Source organism: Lonchura striata, chromosome 2 (genome assembly GCF_046129695.1).
Source record: "Lonchura striata isolate bLonStr1 chromosome 2, bLonStr1.mat, whole genome shotgun sequence".
Taxonomy (NCBI): Eukaryota; Metazoa; Chordata; class Aves; order Passeriformes; family Estrildidae; genus Lonchura; species Lonchura striata.
Window position 1 is genome coordinate 101662351 of NC_134604.1, and position 13477 is coordinate 101675827.

General features: G+C 40.7%; 1 protein-coding gene across 2 annotated transcripts in view; it reads right to left on the reverse strand.

Annotated features, from left to right (window-relative positions):
• The window catches only part of PHKA2 (phosphorylase kinase regulatory subunit alpha 2), a 42527-nt gene that overhangs the window by 28208 nt on the left and 842 nt on the right, over window positions 1-13477 (reverse strand). For both annotated transcript variants that reach the window (XM_021552998.3, XM_077781629.1), the window contains exons 2-10: window positions 8786-8944; window positions 7409-7456; window positions 6712-6880; window positions 5787-5869; window positions 5104-5184; window positions 4010-4108; window positions 3549-3695; window positions 3270-3323; window positions 2578-2700 (exon numbers count right to left, since the gene is read on the reverse strand). In XM_021552998.3, coding sequence (XP_021408673.1) covers window positions 2578-2700; window positions 3270-3323; window positions 3549-3695; window positions 4010-4108; window positions 5104-5184; window positions 5787-5869; window positions 6712-6880; window positions 7409-7456; window positions 8786-8944 — 963 coding nt within the window. The remainder of the gene's footprint in view (window positions 1-2577; window positions 2701-3269; window positions 3324-3548; window positions 3696-4009; window positions 4109-5103; window positions 5185-5786; window positions 5870-6711; window positions 6881-7408; window positions 7457-8785; window positions 8945-13477) is intronic.

Genomic DNA, 13477 nt, shown 5'->3' on the forward strand with positions numbered 1-13477 from the left:
TTCCATAAACAGCAGCTGCTTGGAAATCTGCAATTGTGAAGTCCCTCCCATTTTTTACAGCTTTTCCAACAGCTGTGTTTATGGGCCATGTCAACTTATGGGGTACTATTTTAAGGATGAGCTGTTCAAGAGCAAAGGTTCTCTTTATCTCTGAGATCATCTTCAAATCTGAGAAGTCTTCTTTGACCCCAAGGCAAAAGGGTCTTCATCACTCTTCTCTCTCTCTGTTCAAACATCTCATGTGATCACAGCTACTTCAACATTTGCTTACTTTAGCATAGAGATGTTTGCTCATATCTACAATTTGAACACTCAGTTTCCCCATACTTTCAAAGAGTTAAAGGGAAAAAGAGTCTGATGTATCAATTGCATTCTTCTCCATAGCTTTACAAGAGGATTTCAGCCCCTGAAAGAGAGGAGATCAAGGCATCTCCTTATCCCTCCCATATGGGACTTGGCTCTTTCTTCACTGACTTTGGTGTCTTCATGTTGCTCCTCTACATGTTCTCACTCTGTCCCTTTCTCTCGCCGGAGTAAGGATTGAAGGTCTGAAAGTTTCATTTGTGCACTGAAAGAGTTAATATCTTGCCTGGGGCCTGCAGATGGTTACAAGACCCCGGCTGGAGCTGTGGCTGGGCTGGAGTGGGGAGCAGAGGATCGCAGCAGCCAGGCCAGGGCTGAGCTGCAGCATGCCAGGGGCCAATGGCCTCCCCTCTCCTGCACTGGCAGACGATGGGGCTCAGCCCCACGGCAGAGCCCGCCCAGCTGAGATGGGGGGCCAGGCCAGCCTTGCTACCTGCTCTCCGGCTGGAAGGAAAAAGGGGCTTCCCGGGATTTTTTTAGTCTTTAACATGTGTATTCACAGAGGTGTGTCCAGCTTTCTCAGTGGTTTAACAGACTGGCAGTTCTCAAAGCTAAGGCTTTTTGTCAGACACAGAGGAAACTGCTAGCAGCTTCTCTAAGAAAGTCACTTCTGTGAATGGCTCCAAAGCAAAAACAGCACAAGAAGTCACTGAAACAGATCCTACAAGTAGTTTTCAATGGATGACAGTGCAGTGACACAGACATCAGACTGCTAGTGTGTAAGGTGTATAAATTGTTGGCTGTATGCCATGAACATTTGTCTGTGGCTTGCTGAATTCCATTTTGCAGGATTGGGAAATCAGTTTCTCTTAAAATTTTGATTAAAATTTTGTCACAATGAAAGGTTAAAATAGATTTAAATGTTTAAAAATATCTAAGTTCACTGACCCGCAAATCCTCTTGTTCTTGTGATATTAGACAACATACTAGGAATAGGAATAACAGACTGATAAGAACATGCAATTAATTTTCTTTTTACCAGATTCCTTAGTTTGTTCCATTTATTAACTATCCAGTCCAAGTTTTTTCTTAGACGGAAACTTTTCAAGCACTACCAGCATCTGCCTCAGAAATCCTTTTTCTGCTGTTCTTAAGTACAGTGGATTACTCAAAGTAAGGGACCCATAGGTTCACATACACTGACATTTTCCCACATCCTGTCCCACTCCACTTTTTTTGAGTCCTCAGGGTGCTTATTTTTCTAGCAAAACCATTTGTTTGCAGTCCATCTGCACACCAAAAAAAACCCACAAACAGGTACATACTGTCCCAGATAATCCAACTAAGGTCTAGAGACTGCTTCAGGAAGTGGTATTTTATTGGCTGGACTGAAGTTTCAGTAAACTTTCCGTCCTTCCCCCTCACAAAATAATGCCATTTCTCTCTTCACCAGACTACTTTTACTGTGTTCAGGAAAACATTTTATGTGTCTAGCATCAGGAGAAATTTCACTTGATTTTTAACATCTGATACAGAAAGAGGGGTTTTTGTCTGAATTGTTTCTGATGACATTTCAATTTTTAAAGGAGCTCAGCGATCTCCTATCCCTCTGCATACTAGGAAATTTTAAATCACATATATTTTTAATTTCTTTCAAGCTACCAAACTGCAGAAGTTCTGGTATAAATGTATTTAGTCCTGCCTACTTGCTGCTCTTCAACTTACCAATACTCCCCAAGTGCCACCATAACCTTTGGAGGGCTACAATCAATTTAGTTCTACTGACCACTGGACGTCTGGCACAGTAATGGCATGAAGTTACTCGGGAAACTAGTGAAAATGAAATTGCCCTACATAAGCCAATCTCAGATCCCCCTGAATGTACAAAAAGACTGAAAGTACTACAAATCTTGTTCTCAGCAGCCAAGCCAAAGAGGCTGGGGAAAAAGAAGTTTGTCTCATCCTGAAGTAATTGTGAAAGGCGCACCAAGGTTGGTGATAAGACAAAACCAGCAAAATAAACCCTGTTTAGCCCAGGTTTACTACCCCAGCTAATATAACCACTCAACCTGGTAGGGGCAACCAGGCCCCAGTGTGCACAACCCTGCTGCCTCTACCACATCATGAACTCCCCAGGAAGGTGAAATTGGCTGAAGACTATTCCACTCTGCTAATGGGGTATCTAAATAATACCCAAAACAAACATGGAACAAAGTTACAAAACACTGTGGGTAAATAGTTTTTCAATTTGAAAGCAATGTCTTCTTTCCTCACCTGGATCTTGTCCTCATTAAATATTCCATCTATTAGGAAGTATGTCCAGAATACTGGCCACTCACATTCAATATTCTCAAAGAGCTTGAGCTCAGCAGGATCATAGTGCAGCCTGCTTGGATCCTAAAAAATTCAACCACACTTATTTAGTCACAGTGCTAAATTAGTCACTTATATTCCAATCATAATGCTAGCCTATTTTATACAAATTATAGCATATACACCAATCCACCCACCAGAAATGGTTTCCATGCAGTCTCTTGACTTCTTTGTCACATTCACTCTCAAACTCATTTAATAGTTCTCTATACAAATCAATCCTTCCTAGTCTCTGGATCTAAGTGTCTCCCAAATGATTGTGGCTCTGCCTCAGTTCAAAGATATTTTGGGATATTTCAGAGATACCGCCTCATCTTAGACACCATAAGTACATCTAATGGTTAATTTCTTACAGAATTATGAATTAAGTTCTGTCTTTAATAATTGTTTTTAAACCCTTAGAGCCTCCCTCCAATATGTGTCCTTTCCGGGGTGGGTACCTGGATTACCCCAAGATCCAATAAGATGTTTTAGCAGTGATGAAGAACATCACCCCTTCATGTAAATAAAACAAATTATGCCTATAAAGAAGAGATAAATTTCTTCCCATGTGCTTACTGAAAATATACATCATAAATATATATCAGAAGTACCTCTCTGGGTGTCTTGTAACCATCTCGGAGAAAGCGACAGCAGCCATAGCGGCCCTGTAAAAACAGACAACATTGTAGAAAATTCCCCTTACACTTCTTCCTCATAGACTAATATCACAATAAAGGTGTGTGCTGAGTTTTATGGGTCACTTAGGGATCTTTCTCCCTCTCTTCATGCACAGAGGAACCAACCTTGCAACCCTTGTTTAATTAGCATTGTTGGTTTAGAAACAGGTTTTGCTTCTCTCTTTGGAAAACAAAAATAAAGTAAATCCTTACCTGCAATTTGGATATGATTTCACTCTTGGTTACATTAACAAGGTTCACATCCTCCACTGCAAAAGCTGGGTAAGAAATAATAGACAGAAGGCCAGCATCTATCTCCTTTGATGTGGATGCCCTTGGCAACATGGAGTACAGAATAGACTGAGCAAAACAAGAGCAGGAGAGAGAGATGTAAAACAATTTGCCAACTTCAAAAGCTATGTCAAGTGCAAATAAGACTAAACTATTTGCAAACTGACAGAGAAGTGTGTGCAGTTACTTTTAACTGTGTTAGAATGAGAATGCTTCACCCAATTCAGTTTGACATGATCTACTAGAAACAGGGTGAGCAGCATAGCCTGAAGCCATCCTTATTATATTACATTCTTGGCTTAGTTAATCAACATTTCATTTAAAAACAAAGGGGAGAGAGTGTTAGGTTTTCCCCTAGTAAAGCAGAGCAGACTAATTTTTACCTGGCAGTGTTCCACTTCATCAGGAAGAACATGAATCACTGATTTGTGTCCTCCATGAGCTCCAAAAAGATCTAGTTCATCAATTGCTTCCAAAGCAGCCTTCCAAGGAAACCAAACCACAACTCAAAATCAATAAATACCTTTTAAAACAAGTATACACCCTAGCACCTGTACTTAACCTCTAAAAGAAATTACAAAAGACAGCAGTTCACCCCACAGACTTTTTTTCATCTTTAAAGGGAAGCTTGGCAATATTTTAGAAAAAGTAACTATTTCTGGTTTTCAGCTAGTAGGATAGAGGACTGATGTACTGGTGATCCTTCCTACAATTTAAAGGCAATACAAAAAAACTGGGAGCTGGCTTTCCAGAGAGATATCATCTAAATATTGACCTACTTAGTAAAAAATGCTTGTCCTGCCCTATATTCTAAAATAACCTTCTTTATCAGTGAGTGCACACAAGATCCAACAAATCCTGCTGAAATGCAAATGCACCTTTAACCTTAATGATATTTGTCTTCTGTCTGTCCCTCAGATACCATGTAATGAGGTAGTTGTCAATTACATATTTACATTTATGGCCTGAGCTTCATTTAGTATGTCTGTGACCTTGAGCTATGAGGGAATCAGAAATATCTACTTTCTTTTAAGCATATCTTCATTTATTTTTCTCTCTAAACTACTTGTAGAAAATTTCTTAAACTGATATTCTGCTCTTTTTTAGAATTTACATCTGACTTGATCTTACCATGACAACACATATGACACTGAGGTTGAAGAATTAAGGAGGAGGGAAAAGAAAACCCGAGGCCACTTTATAAGACTGTATCTCACTGAATCTGTCAGATTCATGGTTTGGTTAATCTGGTACCTTTCTTGTAATCCCTGGAACAACTGTGCTGAGGCCCTTCAATAAGAGCCATTATCCCAAAGATTTCACACTAAAAAATACTCACACCTAAACAAAAAAACTTATACAATCAGCTAACTATTGCAGTGGCCAAGAAGTCCATACAAAGGAAGCAATCAGGTTTGTCAGAGCTCTTAAGTATAACACAGCAGCCATGAAGAAGGTATCAGGAAAACATTCTCACTTTGGCCATCCCTACAGAGCTCGCGTTCAGTTCAGGGATTCCTTGGTTTGTCTTATCACCACGTTCCCAAATTCCATAATCCTGCAACAACATCATCAAGAAAAAAATCACACAATTTTATATAAAAGCAACATTTTGCCCCATTTCCCACAACAAATCCCCACCCCTACATGAAATTAGTTCATTATTTGCCTTCAAAAAAAAAAAGTAAAAAGGAGCTCCAAGTCTCAAAAGAGACCCTCCTCATGTTTGAAAAGAAGCACATAAAATTACAACCCCAGCAGGATCACGTGTACAGTCACAAATCACTGCCTTCACAGAACACACAAAGCTCTTTATCCCTCCTCCTGTGCATGTCCCTTTGACTTGGTTTGCTAACAACCTGTCCTTTCTAGAAAGGCCTATAAGACTTATAATTAGACATCAGGAAATATTACTAATTATCAATAAAACCCCCTATTATTGTGATAGAACAAGTATATCTCACCCACGCAGCAGTAAATCCTCCACAGCCCTCCCAACATCTCCAAAGATGCTGCTTGCACTGTAAAGCACTGACAGGTTCTGATATCTTCTTGTGGAAAAAACCAAGTCCCTATTTTACTTCTCCAGCAATAAATAATTTTCCACCCACACTTGATCTGAGTGGTGTTCAGATCATTTACATATAAATAACTACTTACAGCAACTTTGTAGGCAGCTTCTATGTAAAAAACAAGATTCTGGATAAAGGTAACTTCATCAAGGGTGAAGATAATACGTAGCCCTGATCAAAAGATGGAAAGAAAATAATTGTATTGTGAACTGCAATAGCTACTCTACAGTGATTTTCATGCTTTTATTTGCTATTAACCCCTGCCCACTGAAATAAAAGGAAAAACTCATTTCCAAATGTCAGGCAGGAAACCTCAATACTTGCTACTGATGAAATACTTCAAACCCCACCAACACTGTTTCAAACCCCACCAACACCCCACCAGACTGTTTCAAAGACCAACCAAAAACCACCTCACACTCAGACCATGGGTAAAAAGCAGAGGCACCTGAGCCACCTCTGGCTCTCCAGAACAGTGAATACCAATTCCTGCAGCTCCCCAGCCCTCTGCCTGCTCAGTGCTCTACCAAGGAACCTTCGAGATGACCAGGTGCCTGCTCTGCAGGGATCAATTGCAAGGGGTTTCAAAGACAGAAAAACACATAAGGAAACACATCCTTATTCTCACAGGAGGAGTATGATTAAGAAGAACACAAGATAATGCAGCACCAGTAAGAGAAGAAACACTGATGGCACAAGTGCACCTGACTCAATGTTGCTACTCTCTGAAGAAAAGTGGTTGTCTCCTATGAAGTCTTCAAACATGAGACTTCTCAGACATGATTCTAAATATCTCATGTATTTGATGCCTTAATTAAGGGCACAGACACTGCCAATTACTATAAACAAGAAATTCCAAGTAAGGCTATTTTTTTTTCCCAGAGAAACATGACTTGCTTCTGAGTAATAATTATGTAAAGATCTTTGAAGCTGGTTACTGCTTTTCTTTTACTTTTAAAATAAGAGCTGGAATAGAAAGGCTGCAACAAAAGGCAAAAATATCTTCTGCTTACCTGATGCAGTCATCTGTGCTAAGAAGAGCAGGTAGAGGGAAGTTGCATCCACTTGTAGATGCCCCCACTGGTCATCCCCAACCACTGTGGCACAAGTTGCAGAGTTATACTTGGCATGGAGGCAGTCTTTGGTACTCTGAGTGCGTTTGAACTTCTCTACCTTATCTACCTAAAAAAACATCATAAATCTCAAATCTGAAACATTTTGGAAGAAATTTTCCAAATTATTTTGAAATTAACAATTTTCCTTAGGTGAAGAGAATCTTGAGGTCTTAATCCTGTAACCTCACTCAGTTTTGATTGACCAGAGGGCTTAAACACAACTCTGACATTAGACTCCAGTTAAATCCACATCTCTAAGGAAACTCTGACATTAGACTCCAGTTAAATCCACATCTCTAAGGAAAGAATATGATTAAATTACCTTGTTGAGTTCAGATGTAAACTAGAGGCATCCATCTTGGTGAAAATCAGTTTGCAAAGGCAAAACTCTGATTTGCTACAAGCATATTCTCAAAATGTTACTTGGACAAGAAGTGGAAGCAAGGTCAGTGTTTTGCTCAAGAGTTATAAGAAGACTCCCCACACCACCATCTGCACACACACAAAATAAGACACTCCACGGAAGACACAAGAACTACATGCTTCAATGAAACACTTTGTAAATACATCTACTAACTCAATCCTATGGCATTACCTGTCTCATCATGCACTGCAGGAGTCCCCGCATCAGCTTCACAACGTTCTGCAGGAACAAAACATACCAGTGCCATTTTCAGCCTCATGCTCTTACTAACAACATTCAAAAGTGGCAAAGTTCACACCCTCTATTAATGTCCTGCCAAAGGTAAAAAAGAATATATATCTGCCCAAAATGTTTTGCATGCTTTTTTTTTTTTTTAAATACAGCGATGAGATTTTATTCCTTCATCCCTATCTAGAAGAAGTCTTTTCCCAAAGGTCCTCTCTAAACAGTGGAACAACTTTCCACAGTCCTAAAGGAGCTAAAGGAAATAAGAAGAATGCTAAGTCTTGTAAGAATATTAATACTACATTTTTTGAATTTACAGATCTAGGGAACATTGGTAGGTGACTTCATGACATTGACATGACCGCGAAACCTGTAGAGCTTCTTCCACTCTTTATACAGTACAACAAAAATCAAGTGACAGTAGAGAAAGGACCGTAAGTCTGAATGTAGAGAAGTGCAAGATTGTGCATTAAATAATCAACCCCACCTTTTCACCCCAGTTATATAGCCTCAAAATGTAAATATGATCATGCAAACTGAGTCAAGGTTATTCTGTCACCATGGACCTCCCTGGTTCAAGTAAGGACACAGCAGCAACAAATTTACCCAGTGACTACAAAACAACATCAGGACACCAACAGTCCCTCACTTCACATTTAACCCACCTCTGTTTAAATTCTCATTTCTGATATACTCACATTCCCAACTGCAGATTTTAGTATTTAACTGCGTAAGTTATGTCCCTTTCCAATTCTCCAGCACAGAACTTATCAGTCTGGAGGTCATTACCATCTCCACTATGATGAAACACACCTACACACCACGTACAGCCTTCGTGAACATTCCAAAGACTTCTACTTTAAACAGCATACCTCTCTTTATGGGGAAGAAAGGTCTAGCAGATAAATTGCTGCAAGCAGCCTAGGCCTGATTTTCTGCACCATAACACACCTTATGAGGAACATCAAGGTTTAATCAGAGAGAGTAATTGTAAATTGGGAAACAAAACCTCTCAGAAGCCTAATTTTCAACAATCAGCCAACCTATAAAGTTTGACTTCTACATATTTTTGTTTCATTTGCAGTTAAATTCAGATGTTAGCCTCTCTGCCATCCAGTCCTTCAAATCCTCCTTGCCAGAAAGTTGCCACGGATACTGCACACCACACACTGCATGGATGTTGCTGTCTCTGGAAGGTGTACTCCAAGCCAAGAAAACCCTGCCAGATTCCAGACACAGCAGCAGTGCAAATGCACTCTCCAAAAACACTACAGTAAGAAAACCCAAACAGTGGAACTGGTTGATGGTTGAGCCTTGACGCACCTGCTCAAGCTCGTAGGCTTTGGCTTTATCCTCATCCCGGTCCGCATTCTTCCGATACGCCATTCCCAGCCCCCACACGGCCAGGATGCTGTAGATGTTGTCCCGTACCCAGGCATCCTTATGGTCTGCCCCGGCTGAAAGCAGCCCCGTCACTGGGTTCTAAGCATGGCAGAAGGAATAAAGAACAAACATTACCACCTCAAGTCCCATCTGCTGTGAAGCATCACTTCTTTCTGTATTAAAGGGTAACAAACTAAAGATGATTTCAGGCTAAGTGTACACTGCGGCTGCTCATGATTTCACAACAGAAGTGAGATCCCATCCTTGCTTCCCAAACTCACACAAATGAAATGCAAAATTTATTTGAACATTTCAGCTTGTAAAATTTACAGCATCCAGCTGGACATCTTCATCCATTAAGGATTAGTAGCTGAGTCACTGAGTGAAATTCAGAATACATCAGGGAAATGCACATTTAGATTTTACATATTTATGAGGAAAAGAAGGCACTGAGTTAACACGAGCAGTTTAGTATGGGATATATGCTCCTCTATGTAACTGGTCTGTGGCACAATTTTTAGAAAGTAAAAAACCACTAGTGATCTTCTAGGAGATTGAAAAAGTATTTCTATATATCTGCCCACTCAGTTTATGACAGCTAAATCAATGTAAAACCTTTATTATATCCTCATTTGGAAAACATACAGGAAAAAAATGTGAAGGTGTTGAAAAGCAGCACCATCTGAAAAGCAGAGCATCCCAAATACTCCATTAAATTTTTCATTGCATCATTAATGCCCATCACTTCACTATCCTTAATTTTTTTAGACCATCTTTCTTGGCTGTACATTCTTGACTAACAAAAAAATGAAGCAAAGAGGCAAAAGGTTAATAGAACTTTTAATCAAATCAAGCTTTTACAGAAAATTTCAGTGAATGAAGACCAGTTGGTGGGGTTGGTGTGACTAGGGGCAAAGATTACTAAAGATTACTTTTACAAAAGTAAAATTTAAAAGGATACATCCACCAATTTTTCGTTTCTCCCACACACTGGTTCACTCAACTAATTTTTTATAAAAAAGCTGGTTTGAGAGAGAGGGGCTTTAGTTACAATTTCCTGGTCTCTGCATGTGAGCAGCACAGGGGTGACAGCCTGACAGACTGACCGGGCACAGTCAGCCCTATTGTCATGGTTTAATACAGCAATGCTTAGTGGCTCACTCAGAGTAGAAAGGAAGTTCTGCTGCAACAGCCCCCTCAGCAACTATTGAAGGACCCCTGCTTACCTCTTTGATGGGGAAAGTACCATATATGAATGCAAACAGCTTAAAAAACTTCTCTTTGGTCTTGAAAAGTCAAACAAGGAGTAACAAAAGTCCCAGCTCAGCACTGTGCCCACATGACAAAACTCAGGGTCTCAAAAGGTAGACCACATACTCCCAGCATTCGTAGAGGACACTTTGTTCCCCTCCCTCCAATGCAGGACAACAAATGTCTACTTGCCTGCAGCCCTGACTTAATAGAGATCACTCTGCTGTCTGAGAAATTATCATTTTGGTTTATTTTTCCCTACTCTCCATGCTGGCTAGCTGCCACTTGAAAAATAAAAATGTCTCTGTGTACCAAAATGGAATCCCAGAGAAAAAGCCCATCCAAGACTTTAAAAGACTATTCAGCTCCCAGGGAGGGACTTGTCTATCTCAAGAGGTTGTATTAAACACATCCATGGGTAGCTATCACCATTTCACCACCTTTGATTCCTCTATAAGTTGGTCCCAGCTTTTTGGGTGCACTGGGGCTGGCTCTCATGAACTGACAACACAATATCTTTCCTCATGCACATTCAAAATGTTAGCAGAACAATATAATATACTAATTAATATTTTATGTGGCTTTGTTTCAGCTTTTTCAGAAGTATTTTCTCTTAAAACTACAATTACTTTCTTTTGTTACCTGCTGGCACCATATGAAAACTACAATATTTACAAGGTGCTAAAGAACCCACAGAAACACTGAGTGCACTTAATCCCCCTGAGGTCAAAGGGATTTTAGCTTAGCTAGTACTTCAAGCATTCCATCTATGCAGTAATAGCTAATTAGACTAGCAGGTCTCATCCTGCAAATCACCCTGCTCATAAGATCCATAGAGCAAAGAATTTTATCAGCACCATGGGCTGCCAGCTGATTGCTGGCTAAGGCTTTAAAATGTTGTATCATGCCCAAACCTATATTTAAATCTATCCATCAATCTAGAGACAAAAAGACCCCCAACAACCCAAACCAAAAAACACACCAGTTCTTACATGGCAGCAGATGTCAATAAGAACTTCAGCAGGACAGGAACAAAACCAGTAGGGTTCTAACAAGAGCAGCAAAGCAAGTAATTTAGCATCTTTATGAAAGGTCAAATTAAAGAGATTGTCTCATTGATCTGTCAAGTGAAAACTGAGGTAGCTCTAGCAAAGTTTGTAAATTTGTTTGTGAAACTAGCTGTAATATGATGTGAGTGAGTCTTGGGATGGTCTAGAAGTTGGACTCGATGGTTCTTGTGAGTCCCTTCCAATGTGATTCCATAACACAGCTGGGGTTACCCATACAGGTATGAGCCTTCCTTATCAGGTCCATATGCTTTTCACTTATAGTACCATAGCAATACTTAAAATGTACATAGATGTTAAGTTTTACTATTTCCTAATCTTAATATTCACATTTTTTTCTTATGTCATTCAATTTAACAGGTGCAATAAGCAGCTGAGTGGTGCTTTTCAATGTCTGCTCTGCTTCAGCACCAAAGCATCCCTCTGACCCCTGTCCCTTGGGGTACATGCAACAGATGGCAGGTGCCCCACAGACAGGAGCCAGTAGTCTGGTCTCATCCTCCATTTATAACTTTTAACAGGATGGTAACTATCAGTGTGCATGCTACAGGGACTGACAAGGACAATGTAACATCTGCAAAACAGAAAAAGGTTTGCTACTGATCTGATCCTAACAAGATCAGGTCAAGGTGCCACACACAGAAAACTGTCAGCCCTGGTGCAGTTGAACCTGTTATTTGAACACATCTACCCTGATAGCACAGATACCCTGCATTAAAAATTGCCTCTAAAAATCACATTGATCTAGAGCAATTGGAATGAGCACAAGATTAATTTCTGCTACTGAAAAACTTAGCTCCTGGTGCATTAAACACCTGATCAAAGCCCACTGCTCTGTGCACAGTTCACGTTGCCCTTGCTGCACCTTACAGAGGTGAGTGTGTCACTGCCCTCTGTCAGAGCACAGCAGCTGATGTGCCAAGGCTGTTCTCCTGCAGCTGTGGATGTGAGGGGCAGGGTCACAGTCACACATCACCCCGCACTGAGCAGCAGCACCTCAGAAGCATTTTAAACACCTTCTGGTTCTTCTGCCATGCTGCTCCTGAGCACATGGCTAAAACTCACTTCCCTGTCCCTGGCTCCTTCCTGAGAGGCACCAGCAGCAGTGAAGCAGTAGCATCCCAGCCCATCCAGCCAGACTTTCTGCTCCCATGAAAGACACAGTTACATGTGGCCCAAAAACAACCTTCCTAACTTGCCCAAACACTGCATGCCTTCACCTGGCTGAACACAATATTTTCAAGCTATTGCAGTGAAAAAAACAGGAAGACTATAAATAAATATATTTTAAAAATCTAGAAAGATGCCTTGAGCATTTCTCTGAGTCTTCTTGAGATACCACTGATCCTCTGCCTTGCTGCTAGCCTGTGAACTGCTTTCTACAAAAAGAAGAAAATTTACCTCCTTTCCTCACCTCTGAATTCTTGAGCCCTTAGTGGAAATGGCAATACATAGTCATGAACACTCATCCTATTGCTTTAAATAGCAATGACAAAATTCTTGGTCAGCAGTATGAAGCCCTGTATTACCATTTACTTACACTTTTTACTATTGTTAAATATTAATATCATCAAGGCTTTCATGGGGCATGTTTGAGCTCTGAATCTCAGAGTATCCATGTTTCCCCTAATGGAAGCTGTTACCAGCATCCTCATCTTATTATCAAGGAAATTAAGGCAGGCACTGGAAGCCAAAGTGACTTGCCCAAGGTCATCTTGCTGACAAAAGGCAGAGATGGGAACACAACTAAAAGCTTCTCCTGCACCCCAGCACAGGAAGAGCCAAAAATTATCTTCTCACGCCACAGATACCAATTCTTGCATTTGTTTCTACTGAGTCTACAATAATTAGTACACAAACACCAATTCCCAGGTGTTTGGACCCTGTGCTCAAAACAATGGCCAGTGACAAAAATCTTACTGACCAAAGTGCATTTGGGGCCCAGCCTCTTCTTTCACTGCTAATCAGTTTCTTGCAACTGTCATCAACAAAGCATTTTGGTAACTGATCTGTGCAAAAAACCCTGCTGCTCATCTTTATATACTGGATTGTTTTAAGCAAAGCATGACACTGCTGAACACCTTCTGAGTCCTCAGTGCCACCTGAGTAAAGCAAGCACACTAAGCAGAGAGCACTGCGCTGACCAAAAAACACGAGGTGCACAACAACCTCCCGGAACCACCCTGGCTATTTTCGTTCTTTCGCTGCTCGCCTGTGCAGCTCCAGAGCCTCAGCAGTGCGGACAGCGGGAGAATAGACTGGAAGCTCTGGGTCGTGCCCCCGCACACACGTGCTGCGGGGAGCACACAGGGAT